Source organism: Rhamphochromis sp. 'chilingali' (genome assembly GCF_963969265.1).
Source record: "Rhamphochromis sp. 'chilingali' genome assembly, chromosome: 14".
Classification (NCBI taxonomy): Eukaryota; Metazoa; Chordata; class Actinopteri; order Cichliformes; family Cichlidae; genus Rhamphochromis; species Rhamphochromis sp. 'chilingali'.
Window position 1 is genome coordinate 26,035,249 of NC_137941.1, and position 21,357 is coordinate 26,056,605.

Genomic DNA, 21,357 nt, shown 5'->3' on the forward strand with positions numbered 1-21,357 from the left:
AGTGGGACTAATTCATGAACAAATATCTGGAATGAAAATTACACTACGTCTTTATATAACCTACAGCACTGCAGTCATCACAGCCATCTCTCTTTACACGCATTCATTTTTCATGCTTTGTGTTACTTATTTTTGGATCGTGTAACTGCGCTTCGGCCTCTCTCTGTATCCAGTGGATGGCAGCAGCGAGGGGTATTCTGCTTGTTGTTGATGCTGAGGAAGCTTCTCCTCCACTTCTGCATCTAAAGAGACAAGCACGAACTTCCTGTGTGATCTCCGTTCAGCTGACTTCACCCTGGCTGCCTCTCTGGGAGGCTTACAGGCTGTGCAGTCTGGGGGATAGAGAGCCTTCTGTGGGCGGTGTACAGCTCGCAGAGACGCTTGGAATATTCTTGCAGAAGCATCAACAGAAGATCAGCAGCAGCAGCCATAAATGTGGATTGTTTACACCGGTCGGTCGAGCCGTTCCTGCTTCCCCGCCTCCCAGCGACTCCGAGCGGCCGACTGTGCTCAGCAGCGTAGCCGCAGATAGCGTCAGTGGAACGGGGCTGATGGCCCTGGTGCTCGGCCCGGCCTCCATCACCCTCAGCGTCTGCCCGTGAGACTCCTAGAGAGCTACAAAGCCACACCGCTACACCTAGTCGCCTCAAGTCCCGTGGGAAGAGCGGAGAAAGGAGAGGCGGAGCGGGGCTCAGCATCGCACCGTGCATGGTGCTGCGGTGTCGGAGGGAGTGGATGTGCAGCCAGAGCTGACCCAGAGATGGCTGTTCTCAAACTGGCCGACCAGGTAGGACCAGCTAGCCAGTTAGCTTAGCTTCCAGACCTGCAGAAGCACAGTATTTCTCCTCCTGTGTGGTAGGAAAGTGTTTCAGTAGCACATGTTGTGCTATTTAGTTTTATACAGCCTAGAAAATAATAAAATAGATTCCTTCCCTACAGATTGGGCACAGGACTCTATCAATAAATTAGCATAACACTAAAAAAAGAAAATGGCCTTATTATTTGTTGTAAATGTCGTTAAAATGGTGACAGCTCATCTGTCTCACATTTCCTGTTCTGTTTCCTCCTGTAAGCTGTTAATGTCTTCAGTAACTACTGTGTTGAAGTCAAAGTACCCGAGTATGTCCCAGGGAAGGCCCCTAAGTTTGAAAACAATACTTTCAAGCTTTGTATTCTTGGACTTTGCTAAAATAGACTCGCACAGTTCACAGTTGTAAGTATGGATCACTGACTCTTTATGCATCCTCTCAGTGCAACCTGTCTGAATCAGGCTGCTTCAGCTCCTTCCTCTTTAAGGTCCCCTCCCTAAAAGTCCGCCTTCAAACCCATTGGCCAGTTTCTGAAAGCCTGCAGAGTAGTAACACTCAGCCCATGTAAATTGTATTGCTTCTACTTCTGGGCCATCTTTTGCCCATGAGATGATTTATCATCATTTCATTTAAAATCTTTTAAAAACACTCATATAAAATGTGCATTTTGGTGCACACAGTATAGTGTAATTAATCTGTAACTGACTTATTAAACTTGCTTCTTGGTAAAAATGAACAAAAGCCAAGTATGTCTTTTGTTCTTATAGATCCTGCTTTTCTTCTTATATAGTGCTTTTCTAATCTGTTCAGTGGTAAACTGTGAATTAATGAACTAGCTGATAATCAGAAGCTATTGTGCTCTGTAATTAAACCGCAAAATTTAAAGTTGTCTTTGAAAAAGCTAAAATCTTCGTTCAGTGGGTATTGTTTTAAAATTTTTCTTAAAGAAATTCTTTTTCTGTTTATTGACTGATTGTTTCACCTTGAACATGTCGAAGAGGAGCTTAGAGAATATTTTACTTTGAAGGCGATTTAATCAGACAATTTTTATGTAGAATTCTGGCTGAAATATTTACTTGATGAATTATTCAGTATAATATTAAAATGATTTTAACCTGTCCATTTTTTTGAAACTCAATTTTTCAACCACAGTGTTTCTTTTTTTTCTTTTTTCTTTGAATTTAAAGTACACAGACTAAATTTGAGGTTTGAATTATTAGTTGAAGTCATTCACAGCTATCAGTTTGGCTCTTGTTAATTTCAAGATATCAACAAATCGAGCAAATTCTTTTAGTCTTAAATTAAACAAACAACATATGAAACAAAAATAAAGCAAAACAAAACAAACATACATAAATCAAAAACAAGAAATAAGCAAACCCCACCACAGTATAGTTTCTTTCATATGAAAAATACAGAATGTGTAACTTTGCAGATTCACAAGTTATGGAAAAACAAACAAACAAACAAAAAAACCCCCAAAAAGAACTGAAACAGCATTTCCAGCAACATTACCGTCCTGGGTTAACCCTGTTTTCTTCATTCTTATACTTATTTAAAATTAGGTTTTTATATTTTAATTTAAACTGGTTTATGTTTTTACTTTCTTTTCTGTTAGACTGTTCCATAATTTAACTCCTGCAATTGAGATAGACGTAGTTTTTAAAGTTGTTCTAGCACTTTGTATTTTTAAATTCCATTTCCCTCTTAAGTTATACCCACTTTCTCTTTCTATGAACAATTTACAGATTTCTTTTGGAAGCAATTTATTTCTTACTTTATACATTATTTGCACTGTTTTAAGCTGCACCAAGCCTTGGAATTTAATAGCTTGCATTTTGACAAAGAGTGCATTTGTATGGTCCCTGTACCTGTGCCCCACAATGAAAATGTTAGAAATGCTTACTGGCTGTATGTCAGCAGTGCTGTAATGTTTCAGATTCCTTGTGAAGGACCTCCAAAATGACCTCCAACTCCAAAAATTTAAATTGTCCCAAGGAGACATACTTGACATGATGTGTACAGTACTCTTCAGCAGAGGTTGAAAAATAAGAATTTTTATTTAAACAAGTCATAAACAAGCAGCCCTAAAGGTGTTCAGAGAAATATAAATTTGAACATTTACATTTAAAACTCGGGCACAGTCTGCGACTGTTATGTTACTTTACAGTCACACACTGGTTAAAAAGTACAATTAGACAAACTGCTACAAAAAGAATCACAAACGTGACAAAGAAACATTTAAAGGCTACAAAGAAACTTGTAACAGCTACAGGACACAATATTGCTACAAAGAGACACTTACTGGCTACAAAGAGATAGTTGTTGATAACAAAGACACACAACAGCTACAAATAGACAAATGATGGCTGCACATAGACAACCAGCTACATATGGGCAGAAAATGAAGAGATACACAGTGACTACAAAGATCTCTCTGTGGGCAGCAGCACAGATACACACCTCTCTGAGCAGATGTGAGCATGGAAGTGTAAAAGTACGTGATTTTGTAAATAAAAATTCAAAAGCAACACCACCTATTAAAACAGGACTTTGAGAATCACGACCCTCAGAGGTCCTTCATAATCTCACATTAAGATTTTTTTTCAACGTTAACTGACTCAGCATCTCTCTGCAGAGCTCTCATGTGGCCATGTGAGATATGTCTTGAGGGAAGCAAGGGCTGCTGTCAGAGTGTGTGTGTGTGTGTGTGTGTGTGTGTGTGTGTCTGTGTGTATGACCTAGAAGTGTAGCACTTCCTGTTATTTTCAGACATGCTGATGATGCCTGATAACTGGATGCCTCAAACTTTTTTCTTTTCATCCCGGGCTTATCAACAGCGGGTACCATAACAATCCCACTGCTGTAACGTCTCTTTTAACTTGTCATCTGCTGAATTGATTCCGAGGTTGACGTCATGTCTAAAATTCCTCGGATGTGTTTGTGAATAAACATCAACTTTTTTTTTCTCTCTCGTTTTTTGTGCGTGCGTGGAAATGAAAGACTCTGTGGGGTAAAAAAAAAACTCATCGCAGAACACAAAGGAAGTACAGGAAGTCGTTGACTTCTGACTTTGTGCCAAAGCACAGTTATGTGTCTGTTGTAGATGTGCACACGATTTGAAGCAGGTGAAACATTGAGACCTCTTTAAAAATGACTGCAAACAGAAGTAAATAGGAACGATTTTGTCCTTTTCAAATACGTAATTGTTCGTGTTAAACTCAACTTTCAAAACGTTCTCAACTTTCTTTATAATTAGCCCCAAACCATAGGATTGTCTTTACAAAGCTGAATAGTGGATCGTGTTCAGGAAATTACAAGGAACGTTTCCAGGTAATTACAAGGACAAAACGAAACTTGTTACGCTTTCACTGTTTGAGGAAGTCTGAAGTGTGCCACTGAGCCTGAGGAGAAGAGACTGAGCCAGTATGAGGCCTGTTACCTCAGGCATCAGCGGAAATTAAGGCATTGTTGCAGAGCACATATATTTCAGATTAGCCTGCTAGTGTGTTTGGAGGATGCCAGTGGAATGAAAACATTGGTAATCAGATGCAGGATGTTTGTGCAGTATAAGGTGGAGAGAGGATTGTCCTGCACCGGCCCAGAACCTCAGGTTCTAATAGCTGGTTCCACTCGGTTCTTGTTCACGATTAGTAAAATCAGTGTTCAGAAATTCCCCCAAAAAACACATGTACTGAATGCTAATGACCCAGCTTGCTTTTAGAAGCAGCACTCCATTAGCTTAAACAGGATAGCACAAGCCAAAACATGTTAATGGTAGCTGATTGATGAATCTAAACTGGACAACATTAGTCGTCTTGCAACCACGTCTTTGGCCTTCACGTGGAATTTAGGTTTAAGGAACTTTCATCTTGGCTTCATTTTTGCACCAACAAATAAAGCTCAGTGAATTTCCACGTCTTCTGCTGTTTGTGGCCCAAACAGGGTTCTATTAATTACTGATTTAGACCAAAGAAAAATAAGGTCAGGTGCTTTCATAAATGTTAAGCTAACATTAGCCTTTGGAAGCATTGCTACTCCACAAACAACAATGGCTCCTGACTAGTAACTAGTGTTAAAAACATCTCCCGCATCCCTATAACCTGTTGTTAAATCCAGGCTTTGTAGAGGATTACACCAGGTGTAGATGTCATAAAACAGTAACATTTAAAGAGATCAACATTGTCTTTTGTTTTTAATTTTAGTGAATGGAGAACCTTTAAAGTATTTATTACAGAGTCATATGTGTTCTGCAGTCTCATTGGTTGCACACCTCAAAGTTGAGATAGGTTTATATTGGGACATGCCTACTTCAAGGCACTAGTGGTTTTGTTTTTTTGCCAGTAGTCACTTGAAACTGCTGAACGTCACTGACTTTCTTTGGTCTGTAGTCACCACCAAAAAAGTAGTAAAAATATTCATCAGCTTTCAGAGTTACTGCAAAAATTTTCTTCTAGTAGCTCTTGTGTGAGCACGTGTTCGATTTCTCTGATTTATAGAGTTTGGGCCTTTTAAACAGTTGACATACTTGAACTTGAGAATAGAAGAAGTGTGACTTTTTATTTAAAATATATAATTATTAGATCCTTAACACAAAAAGGCATATGTTATGGCCAAATATGTTTGGCTGTTACCGGCAGGCTGACACTGCACGTTGAAGAGCATTTTCTCATTGTTATTGGTTACTAACGGGATGTTGGTCACATTGGTTCTGCCTTAAGGCTAATGGGAAGTGTGTGTGTGTGTGTGTGTTTGTGTTTGCGTGCGTGTATGTGTGCAAGCTGCAATAATGAGCTCCTGTGTTTGAAATAGCCTGTGGGGATGATATACCAGGAAGACTAGTGCAGAAAGCCAAGTCCTGATGTCATTTCCTGTCTAAACCTGTCTTCCTCAAGCTTCACTGCATTTCTCACTTAGCATTTCTCTGAGTTATTGGATTTATTTACTAGAGTTCCCAACAGAGGACACTAGCTTTTCTACTAAGGTATTCCCCTGACACATCCTATGAATCGTTGCCTTCTTGTGGCAGTACCAGCCAACTCCTGAGAGATGCCAGCTGAGTGTTTTTGTTACAGCCACTAAGCATCGAGCTAAATATGCCTATAATCCTGACTCCATCACTGCAACTTTGTGAGTGTGGGAACGAGCATAGATGAGCTCATTTGCATTATTGTGTGACTCTGTCAGTGTTACACATTAGATCTGATCTGAACTAGCAGCTTTAAACATTAGTGTGGTAGAAAAGCAACTCCTGTGTACTGCAAGTAAAAGTAACAGCTACAGTCCTGCGACATGCTGTGCACACGTGTCTGCCTTCACTCTCAGCAGTGAGTGAGATGATGGATGCTGCAGCAAAATTACATTCAGGGGAATGAAACAGTCAGATGAGGAAGAAGTGTTGTGGCGTGCTGTATTTTTTAAAGCAGAAGTGAAAAACTTCTCTGTGGTTGGTTCCTCTCTCAGGTTTCTGAGAAGGAGAGACTGTGTAACAGGAAGTGAGGCAGGAGTAGCAGAAACGCACAGGAAGTGAAGTGAGGCCTCCCTCTGCTCAGCCTGGTTCATAAATAACACAATGAGCACAATCTACACATCATCTACATTTCGGTTTCAATTTTGCAAAATTTTAAATTGAGACATTTTGACTATATTTGTAATTGTGTTTTTAGTATTTTTTTAAGTAAAGGAGCTATATCTGTTTGTTTTTCACGTTTTCAAATGGGAGCATTTGCTGTTGTCTTTAAAAAAATCATTTTCTAAAAACTGGTAGTCCTTAGCATCCTGTTACTCTTGTTCTCCAATACAAATTTGCCGCCTTCAGAATATTAATAATTTATAAAAATAACAATAAAGAAACATATTTAGATATTAATGCTTAAAATTTTTTGTAATGATATTAACCTGCTACTGATGTTGCTATGACAATGATATCATAGCAACATAACATACTAGCCTAAAAAAAAGAATAGTTAGCTCCTTTGCTAGCCTGAACAAGCTAACATCACCTGCTATTTTAGCCCAAATAGTATAACACCAGTGATAATGACTTTATTTTGTTTAGGTTATTGTACATTAGATACAATAACCTAAACAAAATAAAGCTAGCTGATAATTTAATAGATTAAGCAGAATGAGATAAACTGAACCTAAACTGGGTACATTACCTGCAATCCTCATAGGCTAAAGTAGAAAATAGAGGTACAGTTTTAAAAAGTCATGAGTTTATATAATGTCAGTGCATAGATCATGATTGTGTTTCAGAATTTAATCCATGCTTGTTTCAAAACAGGTTAATCGTTAACAGAAATGTAATCAGGAAAAATGATATTCCCATACTTTGCTTCCAAAGAACCAGAACTTGTTCTAATTTGTCAGAATCTTCCTTTTCAGGGTTTGCCTTTGGACATTGGCTGCTGTTTCACTCGTGACAATTTTGATTGTTAAATTTATTTATTTATTTAATACAAACATTTAAAGAACATATTTGGCTTTAATACTGTTTAGCAAAACCTGCATGAACCTGAACCTAAAAACTGGCCTTTAAGTCCGCCACATGTTGTCCCAGTTTTCTGTGTTTTTGCATTCCTCAAAAGCCTCTGATATCTGCTGTTTGGGCCTGTATTTACCTCACCTCTCTCATCCTGAAAAGAATAATAGGGGCATCGGAGACACTGAGCCCTTTTTTATTTTTGTGATGTGTATCTACCAAAAATTTTCCACAGTAGTTTCTCTGTCTCACAGAGAAACGGGAGATATAAGAAGTAGGGGAAGGCTTGCATTTCTTTTGTGTACAGTCTGCAGTTTTTGTACACGCTGCAGCTTTAAGTACTGCACACATAGGCAGCACTTCATACCGTGGGAAGGATCATAGCCTTTTGTAACGGCCGTAGTGGTCACGTGACTGTTCTTTCTCGTCCCCACAGCCTCCTCTCATCCAGGCAATCTTCAGTGGAGATTCTGAAGAGATCCGTATGCTCATATACAAGTCTGAAGACATCAACGCTCTGGTATGGTCACATGTACACCAAACAGGCATTCTGTCTCTGTGCATGTGAAACACTCACCTATTCATATTTTCCACAGAGCAGATGGTTTGTATTCACAAATAAACTGTATGCAGGTATTTACCTCACTGGCTGCTGCTGTGAAGTGGAGGAAGAGTGAGCTCTTTTTTTTTTTAGCTCTTGGTTTCTACATTTATAAACATGACAGATGTGTATAAGTGACACATGATAAGAAGTTCACCCTGCATGTGCTGAATTTATAAAGAATATCAATCTAATTTAAGTGGTTTCACCATAACTCTGTTCATCCAGGACACAAATATTCACACAAAGCACTTGTGTTCTCGCCATCGTCTGTAAGCGTGCATGTTTTAGTGCAGAAAAAGTTTCCTTTGCCCAAAGTCAGCTTTTAGGGAAATAAAACTGGACTCGGTGGCAACCACCTTTTTCTTCGTTCCAACCCCCACTTCCTGTTTTAGAATGAGGGAATTAGGGCTCCGAGTTAAGAATCAGTAAAATCAGAGTTCAGGGTGAGTGTTTATTTACACATCTGCTCATATGGGTATAAATACACAACACATGTCGGGGCTGTCCTCTCTGCTTATGTCAGCCCACTCAGCCAGTGTGATGGGCATTTATTCAATGAGACGCTCTGAGCACGAGGTCACTGATCCTCTACTCATCTGTGACCTCATACCAGCTGCATGAATGGAAATAGCACTGGATTTAAATACTTATAGATTTCGTTATCAGATCCATCTGTTGATGGTACGCTGTATGTTTGGTAAATGTAAACCGAGGCTTTTGTGTTTACAGGAAAACTCCACAGAGCGCTCTAAATGTTGCTGTGCAGACTGGCTTTGCCTTCGAGAAAAATGCAGAACAACTGGAAGCATGTACAAAAGAGCCACACATAGACAAAAAACACCCCCAAAGAAACATAAAGACACATATAACTGCCACACAGAGACACAGAAACGACCACAAAGGGGCAACCCCCCCCACGACAACAACCACAGAGACTCGACCAAACAGCCGCAAAGTCATACAAGCAGATAACAGAAACCATCACAGAGGGAAAATTGCCAGAAGACAATTAGGACTGTAACTGTGTGACATGTGCTCATATGTGGGAGGGTCACTTGTCTCATAACGCACCACTGTTCCTCCATCAGGATGCAGAGAAGCGCACTCCGCTGCATGCAGCAGCCTTCCTGGGCGATGGCGAGATCACCGAACTCCTCATCCTCTCGGGTAAAACACGCCACGTCTTTCTTGCAGATTTCAGCTGTTTTTGTTGTTGTTTTTTATTGAATGAATGTAGATGTGGAGCTTTATGACATTTAAAGCATCCCAGATAAAATACAGTTAGCTCGTGTCCAATTTAAAAACAAACACACAAACAAACCCCTACATTGTTTTGATAATATTAAATTGGCTAAAACTTTACGTAGCCCGGCCACTAGCGTCCTGACTGTCGCCCTCAATATGCTTCATCATTTTCTGGTGAAAGTAATCACCGTATGGATGCATCTAAGGCTCATGTTAGTTGATGGAAGTGGAAGGCTGGTGTTTCCTGGAGCTGTGAGGAAATTTCCAGAGTGCTTTGTAAACGTGAAGTTACATCTTTTCCGTGTTTGCCATGCTGTGTTTCTGCTCTGCAGGGGCACGTGTCAACGCCAAAGATAACATGTGGCTGACCCCTCTCCATCGCGCTGTTGCATCTCGGAGTGAGGTGAAAACACACACACACACACAGGCAGTGCAGTCAGGGAACCTCGGTGTGTTTTACATGAAAGCAGACAGATGACTTTTCTTTTCAGGTCTCAACCAGAACTCACGCTGTTCTCCATCTTAAGGAATCTGGGTTACAGCAGTTCATTGGCTGCATAACTCCCAGTATCCATACTGGTAATTCATCATAGCAGGACTAGCTGAAGGATCCACTGGCTGTGTGCCCATTTATAGATACCAAGTATCATGGGTTTATATGTACACGTTAAGAGTGGTTAGAGTTTTAGCAAGCTCTTGCTTATTAGACTGTATGTATTTATGTGACAGATTAACTTTATTTTCAAATTCTGATCACTGTCTTTACATTTAAGTGCAAGATATTCCAACTGTTCAGAAGTCTTGATCCACCCCTCATTTCTTTGCCAGGGAAATGGGAAGTTGAAACATGACCAAACAACCAGGGAAATATAGTTTGTAAGGATAAAGCAGAGTTTGTACAATTCTTACAAGGCTGAAAGTCAATGTCTGGAATGAACATCCTAATTCACCAACATAGCCTGAGCTCTCTTTGGCAAGCTTCTGGGGTTGGCTGTAGCTCAGGTGGTAGAGCAGGTCAGGGGTTCAATCTCAGTCTGCTCCAGTCTGCATGCCAAATATCCCTGAGCAAGATGCTAACGCCGATGCATCCATCGGAGTATGAATGCATATGAATGTTAGATAGTAAGCACAGGAATGACAATGACGAGGGCCGGTATCCTGAAGTGTTTCCATGTGTCCCTGCTGCAACACACCTGACACCTAACCCTACTCAAGTATATTTAAATAAAAGTGCAAGTTTTAAAGAAAAAATGTATTTCTAAAAGTACTTTTATTGCACCTTATTCATTCACTCAGGAGCTGCTGTGACATGAATCAAATGGCTGAATTGCCACCTGCAGTCCAGTTCTATACAGTCTTTCTAATGACCAACTAATATTATTTAGCTGTGTTGCAGCAGGGACACATGGAAAAGTTACAGGACGCCGGCCCTCGAGGAGTTCGACACCAAAAGTACTCAAGTGAATGTACAAGTTGTGTAAAGTGCTTTGAGTACTCAGAGTAGAACAGAATAATCCTTTAATTGTCCCACAAGGGGAAATTTGGCTGTAACAGCAGCCAGAAAGACACATATACAAACAAACAGTACACAGGACACAGAACAGAAACATACGCAATTTTTCTTACATATTTAGATTAAGGATAATGGTTACTATAAACAGAGTACTGTACTATTATTAAGTGAAATAAAAATAACTACAGATAAGAGGCAAAGCAGGTTGTAGTGCGAATTGGTTGATTAAATTATTGCAGTTACAGCGCAGATGTAAACATCTGTTTGTTGGGAGCAGTTCTGATTGTACAGTCTGACAGCTGCAGGGAGGAAGGACCTGCGGAAACGCTCCTTCATGCATCGAGGATGCAGCAGTCTGTCACTGAAGGAGCTCTGCAGTTCAGCAACATTTACATGCATGGGGTGGGAGACTCTGTCCATCAGAGATGTTATTTTGGCCAGAGTCCTTCTGTCTCCCACCACCTGCACTGGATCCAGGTGCATCCCAGAACAGAGCTGGCCTTCCTAATGAGTTTATCCAACCCCTTCCTCTCAGCTGCCAATAAACTGCTGCTCCAACATACCACACTGTAAAAAAATGACAGATGCCACCACAGAGTCATAGAAGGTCTTTAAAAGCGCTCCCTGGACTCCAAATGACCTCAGCCGCCTCAGCAGGTAGCGTCTGCTCTGACCCTTCCTGTAAAGAGCATCAGTGTTGTGGCTCCAGTCCAGTTTATTATTCAGGTGAACACCCAGGTACCTATAAGAGTCCACTATCTCAATGTCCACTCCCTGGATGTTCACCGGTGTCAGTGTGGTGGGTCTGCGTCTCCGGTAGTCCACCACCAACTCCTTGGTTTTCCCAGCGTTGATCAGCAGGTGGTTCTGCTGACACCAGTCCACAAAGTCCAGAGTCCACTGTCTGTACTCTGAGTCGTCCTCACCTGTGATGAGGCCGACTATGGCAGAGTCATCAGAGAACTTCTGTAGGTGGCAGCGTGGGGAGTTGATGGAGAAGTCTGCAGTGTACAGGGTGAAGAGGAACGGTGCCAGCACAGTTCCCTGTGGGGCCCCCGTACTGCAGACCAGTAGAGTAGAAAAGCGCTATGTAAGAATCGGTCCATTTATCATGTACTTTCTTCTAATTCGATTAAGTAGTCCAAGTCTGGTTCCCTGAAAGCAAAATATAAGGAAATAAGTTGTGGTTCAAGACTTTTGCACAGCTGTATATACAGAAAATATGTTGCTCGGTTAATGTTAAACAGTCCTAGGACGTGTTACAGGTTTAACTGTGTTCTCACTGATGTGCTGATTACTGAGAATAAATACTGTTATAGGAACAACAGCATGAAGTATGAGGAAATCCCTAAATGAGGTGAATATACTAAAAAGATTAGAATAAATAATATCTGATAATTTTAATATTAATTAGAACATTAAGGCTAATTGTAAAATCATTGATGCCTATGCGGAGCTTCATGTGACATCTCAGTGGGAGTGTCTTCCGTTAAAAAACCTATAAACTCACATCATTACAAGAAAACTCTTTATTTATTTGTTTCAAAGCCACTTTAAAAAAATTCCTCCCATTTCAAAGATTAGCACCACTTAGATAGCGCTAGCTAAAGAAAAGAGCTGAAGTAAAAACTGTCTCAGTACGTTAGTCAGGAGGGGATTTACAAAGAGGAAGCTTACCCTGTTTTAATGGCATTACTTTCATTAGTTAAATAATGTTCTGAGATATCAGTTGACTGATCAGTTTATCTGCAGGCTTGGACTGCATTTATTCAGGTGTCACATGATTCAGGTATGTGCAAAATTCCAAATTCTTCCTCAGGAGGCTGTTCGAGTCTTGATCCGCCACTCTGCTGACGTGAACGCGCGGGACAAGAACTGGCAGACGCCGCTGCATGTCGCAGCAGCGAATAACGCGCTGCGATGCGCTGAGATCATCATCCCACTGCTGAGCAGCGTCAACGTGTCAGATCGTGGTGGACGCACTGCTCTCCACCACGCTGCCCTCAACGGCCACACTGAGGTAAAGCAGCCTGGAGCCGTCTTTTTAAGCACTGGAAGTAAATGATCAGCACGTAAGCTGCAGAGTGGGGCCGCATTCGGTTGCACTTCACACTGCAGTTCACAAATAAACAGGCTGTGACGTAACCGTCCTTTGTGCTGTTCTGGTTGAATAGCTTGGTTGAAGGAAACAGGTGGGCGAGTGCAGCTGTGTCACTGGGATTATTAAGTGGGCTGTGCATTTTGAAGCACTCCTCATCTTAGACAGAATCATTCACCAGCGTGCCAGATCTAAAATTAACAATGAGAGGCGGCAGATTTGTGGAGCGGAGCTGAATGGACGGTGCCTTCATTTCTGCTCGATAGGCCCTCCGGTGTGTTTATGCGGCGACTGGGCTGAGAGATGAGATGGATTTACAATGCTGTTATAAAAAGACCCGCCCGCTCACACATCCTGTTGCGCACACCTCCCTCTAATATTTCCTTCTCATGTCCTTTCTGTTTATTTGTTAGATGGTAAACCTTCTCCTCACTAAAGGAGCCAACATCAATGCCTTTGATAAAAAGGATGGCCGAGCTCTGCACTGGGCAGCTTTCATGGGTAAGAGACAGAAGTGAAGGTTGTTAAGCACATGTCACAGAGATAAAGGAAATGGAAAACCAGTCCAAACATAACAAAAACCTACCAACAAAAACATAACAACAACCTCTAAGGTCTACAAAGACATCAGCGGTTCATCGGAGCAGTGCTTCGGTGAAAAGGACGACCAATCAGCTGAGTGTCAGTGTTTCTTATAATCCCCCTTCAGGTCACTTGGATGTGGTGTGCCTGCTGGTAAACAAAGGCGCAGAGATCAGCTGCAAAGACAAACGAGGATACACTCCGCTTCACACGGCAGCCTCCAGTGGACAGATTGCCGTCGTCAAACACCTGCTCAACCTGTCTGTTGAGGTCAGGACACATACACCCACGTAAACACACGCTTTTGTCCCTAATTTTCAAACAGTCCACATTGCAAACAAAAATACATTCAGAAGTTTACTTTCACTCCGAGTGCTTCGAGTGATCCCTCACAGTAGAGAGGATGTTGTGGAGAGTAGTTAGATCCCACTCCAGCTTTTCAAAATGCCATCACTGTACCTCTGCTGTTTCAATGTGAAAACTACCACTAACTAAATAAAAGAGGGAAAAAAAGGATACATAGAGTCAGATTTTCCTTGAATCTAAAAAGAAATCCTCAAAACATTCCTTCTGCGTGTCACTCATACGCCTGCTTGTTTACTTCAGAATGCCCTACAGAGATAGACAGACAGTCCCTTCTTGAGTGAACAGACCAATCCTAACATGACCAGCATTCATTGCATCGTTCACAAGTTAGAGCCAGCTCATTCTTATATACCTCAGAAATATGCTGCTGACCTCAGTAAGTGAACCATTTCGTTCACTTCTTTTAGCTAGCATATAGCATAAGCATACAGTCTATTACTTTTATCTAAACATAAACTATTATCTAACCCAAATATGCCCTAAATATTTTTACTAGCTTTATTGCTTTTTAATGGAGTTATAACTGATTTGACAAGTACTAGTCACGTTGAGCTGATTGTGCCGTTTTCCCTTTGCACCTTGAAAGAGTTTACCTAGTCTTTATATGTTTCTGTTTTCTCTGACCACAGATAGATGAGCCCAATGCATTTGGAAACACGCCTCTCCACGTGGCCTGTTTCAATGGTCAGGACGCTGTTGTCAGTGAGCTGATTGATTATGGGGCCAATGTCAGCCAGGCCAACAACAAAGGCTTCACCCCGCTGCACTTTGCTGCTGCCTCCACACATGGAGCGCTCTGCCTGGAGTTCCTGGTCAACAATGGGGCCGAAGTCAATGTACAGGTACAGAGAAATATAGTTACTGGCAAGACTGGAGCCCAGCTATTATTGTATATCGAGGGTAATGGTGATGTTTATTTTTATTTTTATGGAACAAAAAAATACAGACTTAAGTTTAGACACATTAAGAGGTGTTTTAGTATTCTGTGGTAAACGAGTGCTGCTGCAATTGAACCTGAAGTGTCTGTGTCGACAGTTCGAGTAGTTCAGCTCAGTTCAATTTCATTTTATCTATACAGCGCCAAATCACAGCGACAGTCGCCTCAAGGCGCTTTATATTGTAAGGTAGACCCTACAATAATACGTACAGAGAAAAACCCAACAATCATATGACCCCCTGTGAGCAAGCACTTTGGCGAAAGTGGGAAGGAAAAACTCCCTTTTAACAGGAAGAAACCTCCGGCAGAACCAGGCTCAGGGAGGGGCGGGGCCATCTGCTGCAACCGGTTGGGGTGAGAGCAGGAAGACAGGATAAAGACATGCTGTGGACATGCTAGTTGGTACAACATGCTAAATGCTAAAGCTAAAAACTTTTTTAGTCAATATTTTGGGCTTTCTTGAAAATGATTTTAAAGTGTTTAAATAAATGAACTGTGGCTATTTGCTGATTAATTAAATTTTGCAAAGTAAAGCAGAGACAGGAGAAATACCCTTCAGTTATCTTATGAGTGCTGATGTTGCATAATTTGTCCACCAAAGGCAACAGGGAAGTTGCAGAATGTTAAATGATAAATATTACCAGGATTCTAGAATGTTGAATGAGAGGATTACGAAATGTAAAAATATTCTAGAAAATACTGAATGTGACCCAAAGAACACCGTCCCCAGAGTCGAGCACAGAAGTGGCAACATTACGCTTTGGGGGTGTTCTTCTGCTAAGGGTGCTCATTAAAAACACTGAAGTCTGAAGTCCGTGTTTCATTCGAAAGCTTTTTTTCTTCTCTGTCCACGTTAGAGTCGGGATGGAAAGAGTCCTCTCCACATGACTGCGGTTCACGGACGGTTCACTCGCTCCCAGACCCTCATCCAGAACGGTGAGACTTCTTTATGCTTGTGTTTGTCTCGCGGTGTCTTAAAGCTGCCTTAACTCCACTGGGTCATTATTTTTTTCGCGTTTTGTTTCAGGCGGAGAGATCGACAGTGTGGACAAGGATGGCAACACACCCCTTCACATTGCTGCTCGCTATGGCCACGAGCTCCTCATCAACACGCTTATCACCAGCGGAGCCGACTGCACCAGGTTTGTTTGTTTATTTGTTGACTTGTTGAGAATTTTATTGGTTACAATGACGTGTTATGCAGATAAAGAGATACCCATGTCTTTCTCCAAAGGCGAGGAGTCCACGGGATGTTTCCTCTTCACCTGGCTGCCTTGAATGCGCACTCTGACTGCTGCCGGAAGCTGCTGTCGTCAGGTAGCTAACTGGGAAATGGTGCATGATGGATTTAGTTAAACTTAGCTTTGCCTTATTTTCTGCCCTGTGGTGCTACAGTTTCAAAGTTAGTCAAAGCTTGAAATAAAGTAAATGTTTGTAAATGCGAAAAGTTGAGAATGAGGCAATGTAGAAGCTCAAATTGATACCATAAGTGTGTCTAATAATAATCTCGGACGAGTTTGACCTCAATGTCAGAGGTCATGTTTTCTGAACATTTTCTGAATGCAATAACACAAGAAGGAAGTCAGCTAGTATTCTGAAATTGATACCTGAGTGGTGACCTTGGTGATTGCCAGTATTTTCTAACATTAGTAACAAAATTAGCTGATTTAAAATTCAAAATTCAGATATATTGTCCTATGATGTTTCCCGTCTTATTGAGACGTACAAAACATAAAAAGATCTCTCTAATATTTGTCTGCCTGACCTGATACGATCAGCTGGCTGTTGTGTTTGTGGGACTTCAAACAGGTGTGGGCAACATGTGGCACATCCTCTGGTGGACAAACTATCCAACTTCAACACTCATAAGTTCCCTGAAGAAGGTTTCTCCCATCTCTTATTTATTAAAAAAAATAAATGCAGACATTGATAGACTGGCATATAGATAACATCAGCTGATACATTGGTTGGTCTTTAGCCTGCACTACATGGTCCTTTTTTTCCTGGTGTCACAGGAAGCATTCTTTATATGTACTCGTCAGCTACATCACAGCGTGTCCACAGAGAACAGGAAGTCGAGTTCACGAGCACAGAGTGTAGCTGCTCAACAAGCGCCTACAGAGCAGAGGAGGGTGAACTGGTTGTTTCTGAAAAAAAATAATAACTAGCTAGCAACAGCTGATGAAAAATGCATGAACGGATGCTATTTTCATTAAGAGCATTTTGAGTCAATCAAACACAAACAGTGTTTTATGTGCTTTTGTCTAAAAAAGTGAAATTATTTGCTATTGTTTGTTGTTCCAAGAACGCCGAGTCAGCATTTCTACGTATGTGCACGTTGCCCTCAGTGTGCTGACTGAGGACTTCTGTTGTCTTAATTTCATCTTGGAGTGTAACTTCAGTGAGCGTTGAGTCCAGCTGTTGTTCTGCACAGGCACGTTCAGCTCCAGCCAAATTCAGGTCACAATGCTCCTGAAAAGACAAGGCCTCAGTCTCATTACTCATTTTCCCTCCGGACACAGTGCATCCCTGTGAATTCTCCTCTATCAGCAGTTATCTTGTTTACATCAGAAAGTTTCCGTGTTGCTTTATATCTATATGTCTATAGATGAACAATCAGAGTAATCTGCTGGTTGTGCTGTAAAATAATTTTCTTCTCATATCATCTGCTAAACTTTTATTTCTGAAAACAGACGAAGAAACTTTGCATTAAACAAAAGTTGAGAAAAGACCCGACTTCTTCGTGCTTCCAGTTAACTTGATGATTTAACAAGGCGCCAGCGCTTGTGTGTGGATGAAACTGGGCTCCTCACATGGCTCTGCTGAGCTGCTGCAGCGAACAACAAAGAAGTCATTTACATGTGTTTGTGTGTTGTGCAGCTGCAGTACTGGGTTTGGTCAGGAATGCTGTGTTTGCTGCACCCACAGCTAAATCTTGGATTTCAAAATCCTTCATACCGTGGATCTCAAGAGTGATTTCCTGTCAGCTATGCAATTGTAGGTCTAACTCTGATAATCATGTGGATGTGAAAGAAAGCGTACACGTGTACGTGCAGCCTGTGCCAATCTGAGCCTGGACTCGGTAAGACTTATAATTCAGTGCTATAGAAACAGCCCGTTACAAGTTTCAAATATTCTTTAAAGGCCTTTTTGTTCATTTCCACAATTTCTTTCAAATTATGACTTTGCATGGCTTGTTTTGTCTAAAGAATAACATTAAAATGAGCAGTTCGGAGGAGAAACTGAAAATGATCATATTTAAGAAGCTAAACTGAGTAAATGTTTCAGGATGGAAAGAAATGTGCACGACTTTAGCACGAGTCCACCAGTTTTAGAGAAAATGCCTTCTCGGAAATGCATCCAAAAATTTACTAGTTGTGAGCAGTTTCATGGTGGACGCCATCTTTACTGGGTGACTTTGGTGTTTTCATGGTGCCGTGGTGACTTTAGCACGGGGTGGTGTGCCAAAAGAAATCCCAGTTCCTACATGAAACTACTAAGTAATCACAATGTTTCAAAAAAGAAATGACTGTTGAGTTTTGTTCAGTTTTTGTGGTGCTTACTTCATTCCATTATATTTAATGCAAAGGCAGAATATGTCTATAGATGAACAATCAGAGTAATCTGCTGGATTATTAGCAGACAAAAGGTGAACCCTATAAATGTAAACGAGCTTTACCTCTAAATAAATGTACGTTTCCTCTGATTAAAACGTCCCATGTAAACATTGCAGAACCATAATAATGGATTAATTTGATGATGACTTTATTTATCTGCGTATCTGTAAAAATCCTAATCACCCTACAGTGTCAAACGTCCATTTAATTCAAGCTGTGTTGCGTTGCGCCGTTTGTCTTGTTGCACTTTATCCTGTGAGGCTGTCTGAATGTGTCTCTGACCTGAAGATAAGATGTGTGGCTCTCTCTGTGTGTAACCTGTCCTTGTATTTTCCTCTATGTGCATGATCGTCTGTGTAACCCTCGTTTCCCCACCTGTCACACTAACCCCTGTCTCCCTCTCCGCCTCCTTCTCTTCCTCTCTCTCTGTGATGGCTGCTGCTGTCTTGTCTGGCCCTCCTTCGTTTCCCTGCGCTGCTCCCATCAGGTCGGAGGTTTAGCATAATGTGTAACGACTTGGTCCTGTCTGCAGGCTTTCAGATAGACACTCCAGATACGCTGGGGAGGACCTGCCTCCACGCTGCTGCTGCTGGAGGGTGAGTCCATTACTTTCCAGATATGAGAATATAGTCAGTGCAGCAAAGGTCTGAGGAGAAATTGCCAGGTGGAACAAATATGATAAAATCTTCCAGAAATGGAAAATCATTTGTGTTCTGACATCAGCCAGGACATGATAACATTAGCTGATGTGGTAACGGAATAAAACCAGTGCCTGTGTTAGCCTCGGCATGATGGTCTAAATATGAGAACAAGTCATGGTGTTAATGGCATTAATTTGATTATGTTTTATTTATTGATTATGTTAAGACCTTACAACAATCACATGGCCCCCTATGGGCAGGAGCCTCTGCCAGAACCTGGCTCAGCAGTTCAGTGTTATGCTGCATGTTTTTCAGTAACCAAACATTTTCCTTTTGCCTAAGGATCATAAATCCTTCACCTGTAAGCGTCATTTTGAGTAATAACTGCCGTCTCTGTGTTTTTGTGCAGTAATGTGGATTGTGTCAAGTTGCTCCTGAGCAGTGGAGGAGACCACAACAGGAGAGATAAGTGTGGCAGGTACTTCATGTTGCTGTGTGGAGAACAGCTTTCTAAACTTTTTAAGAAACGTCAAAATAAAAAGGAAAGAAAAAAAGCAGGTCTTCAAATTCTTGTGTATGGTATATTTTGTTCTATTTTATTCTACTGTATATAGTATTTTATTCTATTCTGTACAGTTGTGTACTTTATTTATTCTGATTATATTCTAATTTTTGATACATAACTTTTGCACTGTCCACTTCCTGCTGTGACAAAACAAATTTCCCACGTGTGGGACTAATAAAGGTTATCTTATCTTATCTTATCTTATCTTATCTTATCTTATCTTATCTGTTTCCCTTTGATTGCATTTTGAATGAAGTTACTTTTGTTGTCTTCATTTGAATTTCTCTCACTTCCAGGACTCCTCTTCACTATGCGGCTGCCAGCCGTCACTATCAGTGTCTGGAGACTCTGTTGGCATGTGGCACTGCCATAAATGCCACAGACCAGTGGGGGCGCTCCGCCCTGCACTATGCTGCTGCCTCAGATCTGGATAGAAGGTGAGCAAGCATTCAAAAACTTTACATAAAGCTGCAGTCACTTCTTTCTTTTTTCTTCTTATATGCTGAACTTGGTCAAGTTGTTGGCATTTTCAATCCAAAGTTATCTAATTATATTTATATTCATATTATTTTTTTATTTCGGTTTGATTTTGAGTTTAAGTCTAAAATGCTGTGTTGTAGACAGTTCCTTGGGGGACTATGTGACTCTCTTGTTGCTTCACTCTGTTTATTAGCTGCTCTGATCTTTGTACTGAGCACACTGTGGCTTTTAAAACAGCAGAATGCTCCTTTGAGAGCCTGAGTTTGCAGCTGGATGTACTGCTAAAATAAAGCTTCAGGCAATGATCCTTTTTTCACATTGTATTCACACATTTCTTTAAAGTATTGCATTGACATTAAACCATCTTCACTACATCTGGTTTAAAAGTTAATTTAACATTTAAAGGAGAAGGCCAACTAGTTTAAAATGAGCACATTGGCTAATACTGTCACGGTAACGCTGAAGAAATAAATGCACCAATACAAGCATTCAAAGACGCTGCATGCATTTGTGTAGAAACAGTATACGTCTGGTTACTATATTACAATGATAAATACTAATGCTGATCAGTGTATAAGCAGCATTTCACTGTTGGGTTTCCACAAGGTGGAAGAAGTTATCAGTGCATCTCAGTAGATGTGTTGAGCAGAGTCCTCCACGTTTACCTCAGTCACAAAAATGAGTGGAGACAGACGTTAACAGGTTATCCAGCGCCTGGCTGGGAGCTGAGCTGAGCTCTTCACACCCCCTCCATGGTGCATCACAAATCTGGCTAGCTGTCCTATGTTACCACATAAAGAAACCTGCTGAGCCATACCTACTGTTTCCATGGTAACCAGAGGTTATGCTGTCACTGAGTCATGCATGGTCTGCAGGTTTACGTTCAGTATTAGTTCAGTTAGCGTGTTAGCACATAGTTAGGCTGTTTTGTTTTTGTTTTGTTAATGCGTGTTGTATGTATGTAGTATATTGATACTTAATGTCATCCTATCTCTGCGCCCATCTGATTTTTACCCTGATCCTCTGTTTGTCTCCTCCCTCATAGACGTCGTGTTGCTCTGGAGCCAGAGAGTGAAGGCGTTCAGGCAGAAAGGGAGAAGGAGGCAGCACTGTGAGTGGGAACAAAATCTACTGAAATTTGACCAAAGCTATGCACAAATCTACAATACATGCCAAAAACTGAAAGGTAGAACCGCATCTGTTTAAATGAAATTGTAAACAACAAAAACGACATTTTTGAGACATCTCCAAAAAGAGGTGAAATAGACTGAATACTTAGATTAAAAAAAAAACTGATTCACTGAAGGTAATGAATAAATGATTAGCATATAGTAGTATAGAAAATTAATAAATTCTATTACTATGTAGCCAAATGTGATTATATCAAAGTAAATAGTAATGTTAAAAAATGGAACA

The 21,357-nt window shown here is 40.9% G+C and overlaps 1 protein-coding gene across 2 annotated transcripts in view; it reads left to right on the top strand.

The window, feature by feature from the left end:
• Positions 1 to 249: 249 nt before the first annotated feature.
• The window catches only part of ankrd44 (ankyrin repeat domain 44), a 32,402-nt gene continuing 11,294 nt past the window's right edge, over positions 250 to 21,357 (top strand). For both annotated transcript variants that reach the window (XM_080904114.1, XM_080904115.1), the window contains exons 1-15: positions 250 to 787; positions 7,730 to 7,813; positions 8,986 to 9,064; positions 9,475 to 9,545; positions 12,475 to 12,675; positions 13,167 to 13,254; positions 13,463 to 13,605; positions 14,331 to 14,543; positions 15,496 to 15,574; positions 15,666 to 15,780; positions 15,873 to 15,955; positions 18,788 to 18,851; positions 19,306 to 19,374; positions 19,758 to 19,898; positions 20,987 to 21,052. In XM_080904114.1, the coding sequence (XP_080760240.1) occupies positions 761 to 787; positions 7,730 to 7,813; positions 8,986 to 9,064; positions 9,475 to 9,545; positions 12,475 to 12,675; positions 13,167 to 13,254; positions 13,463 to 13,605; positions 14,331 to 14,543; positions 15,496 to 15,574; positions 15,666 to 15,780; positions 15,873 to 15,955; positions 18,788 to 18,851; positions 19,306 to 19,374; positions 19,758 to 19,898; positions 20,987 to 21,052 (1,523 nt within the window). In that variant the 5' untranslated portion in view covers positions 250 to 760. The remainder of the gene's footprint in view (positions 788 to 7,729; positions 7,814 to 8,985; positions 9,065 to 9,474; positions 9,546 to 12,474; positions 12,676 to 13,166; positions 13,255 to 13,462; positions 13,606 to 14,330; positions 14,544 to 15,495; positions 15,575 to 15,665; positions 15,781 to 15,872; positions 15,956 to 18,787; positions 18,852 to 19,305; positions 19,375 to 19,757; positions 19,899 to 20,986; positions 21,053 to 21,357) is intronic.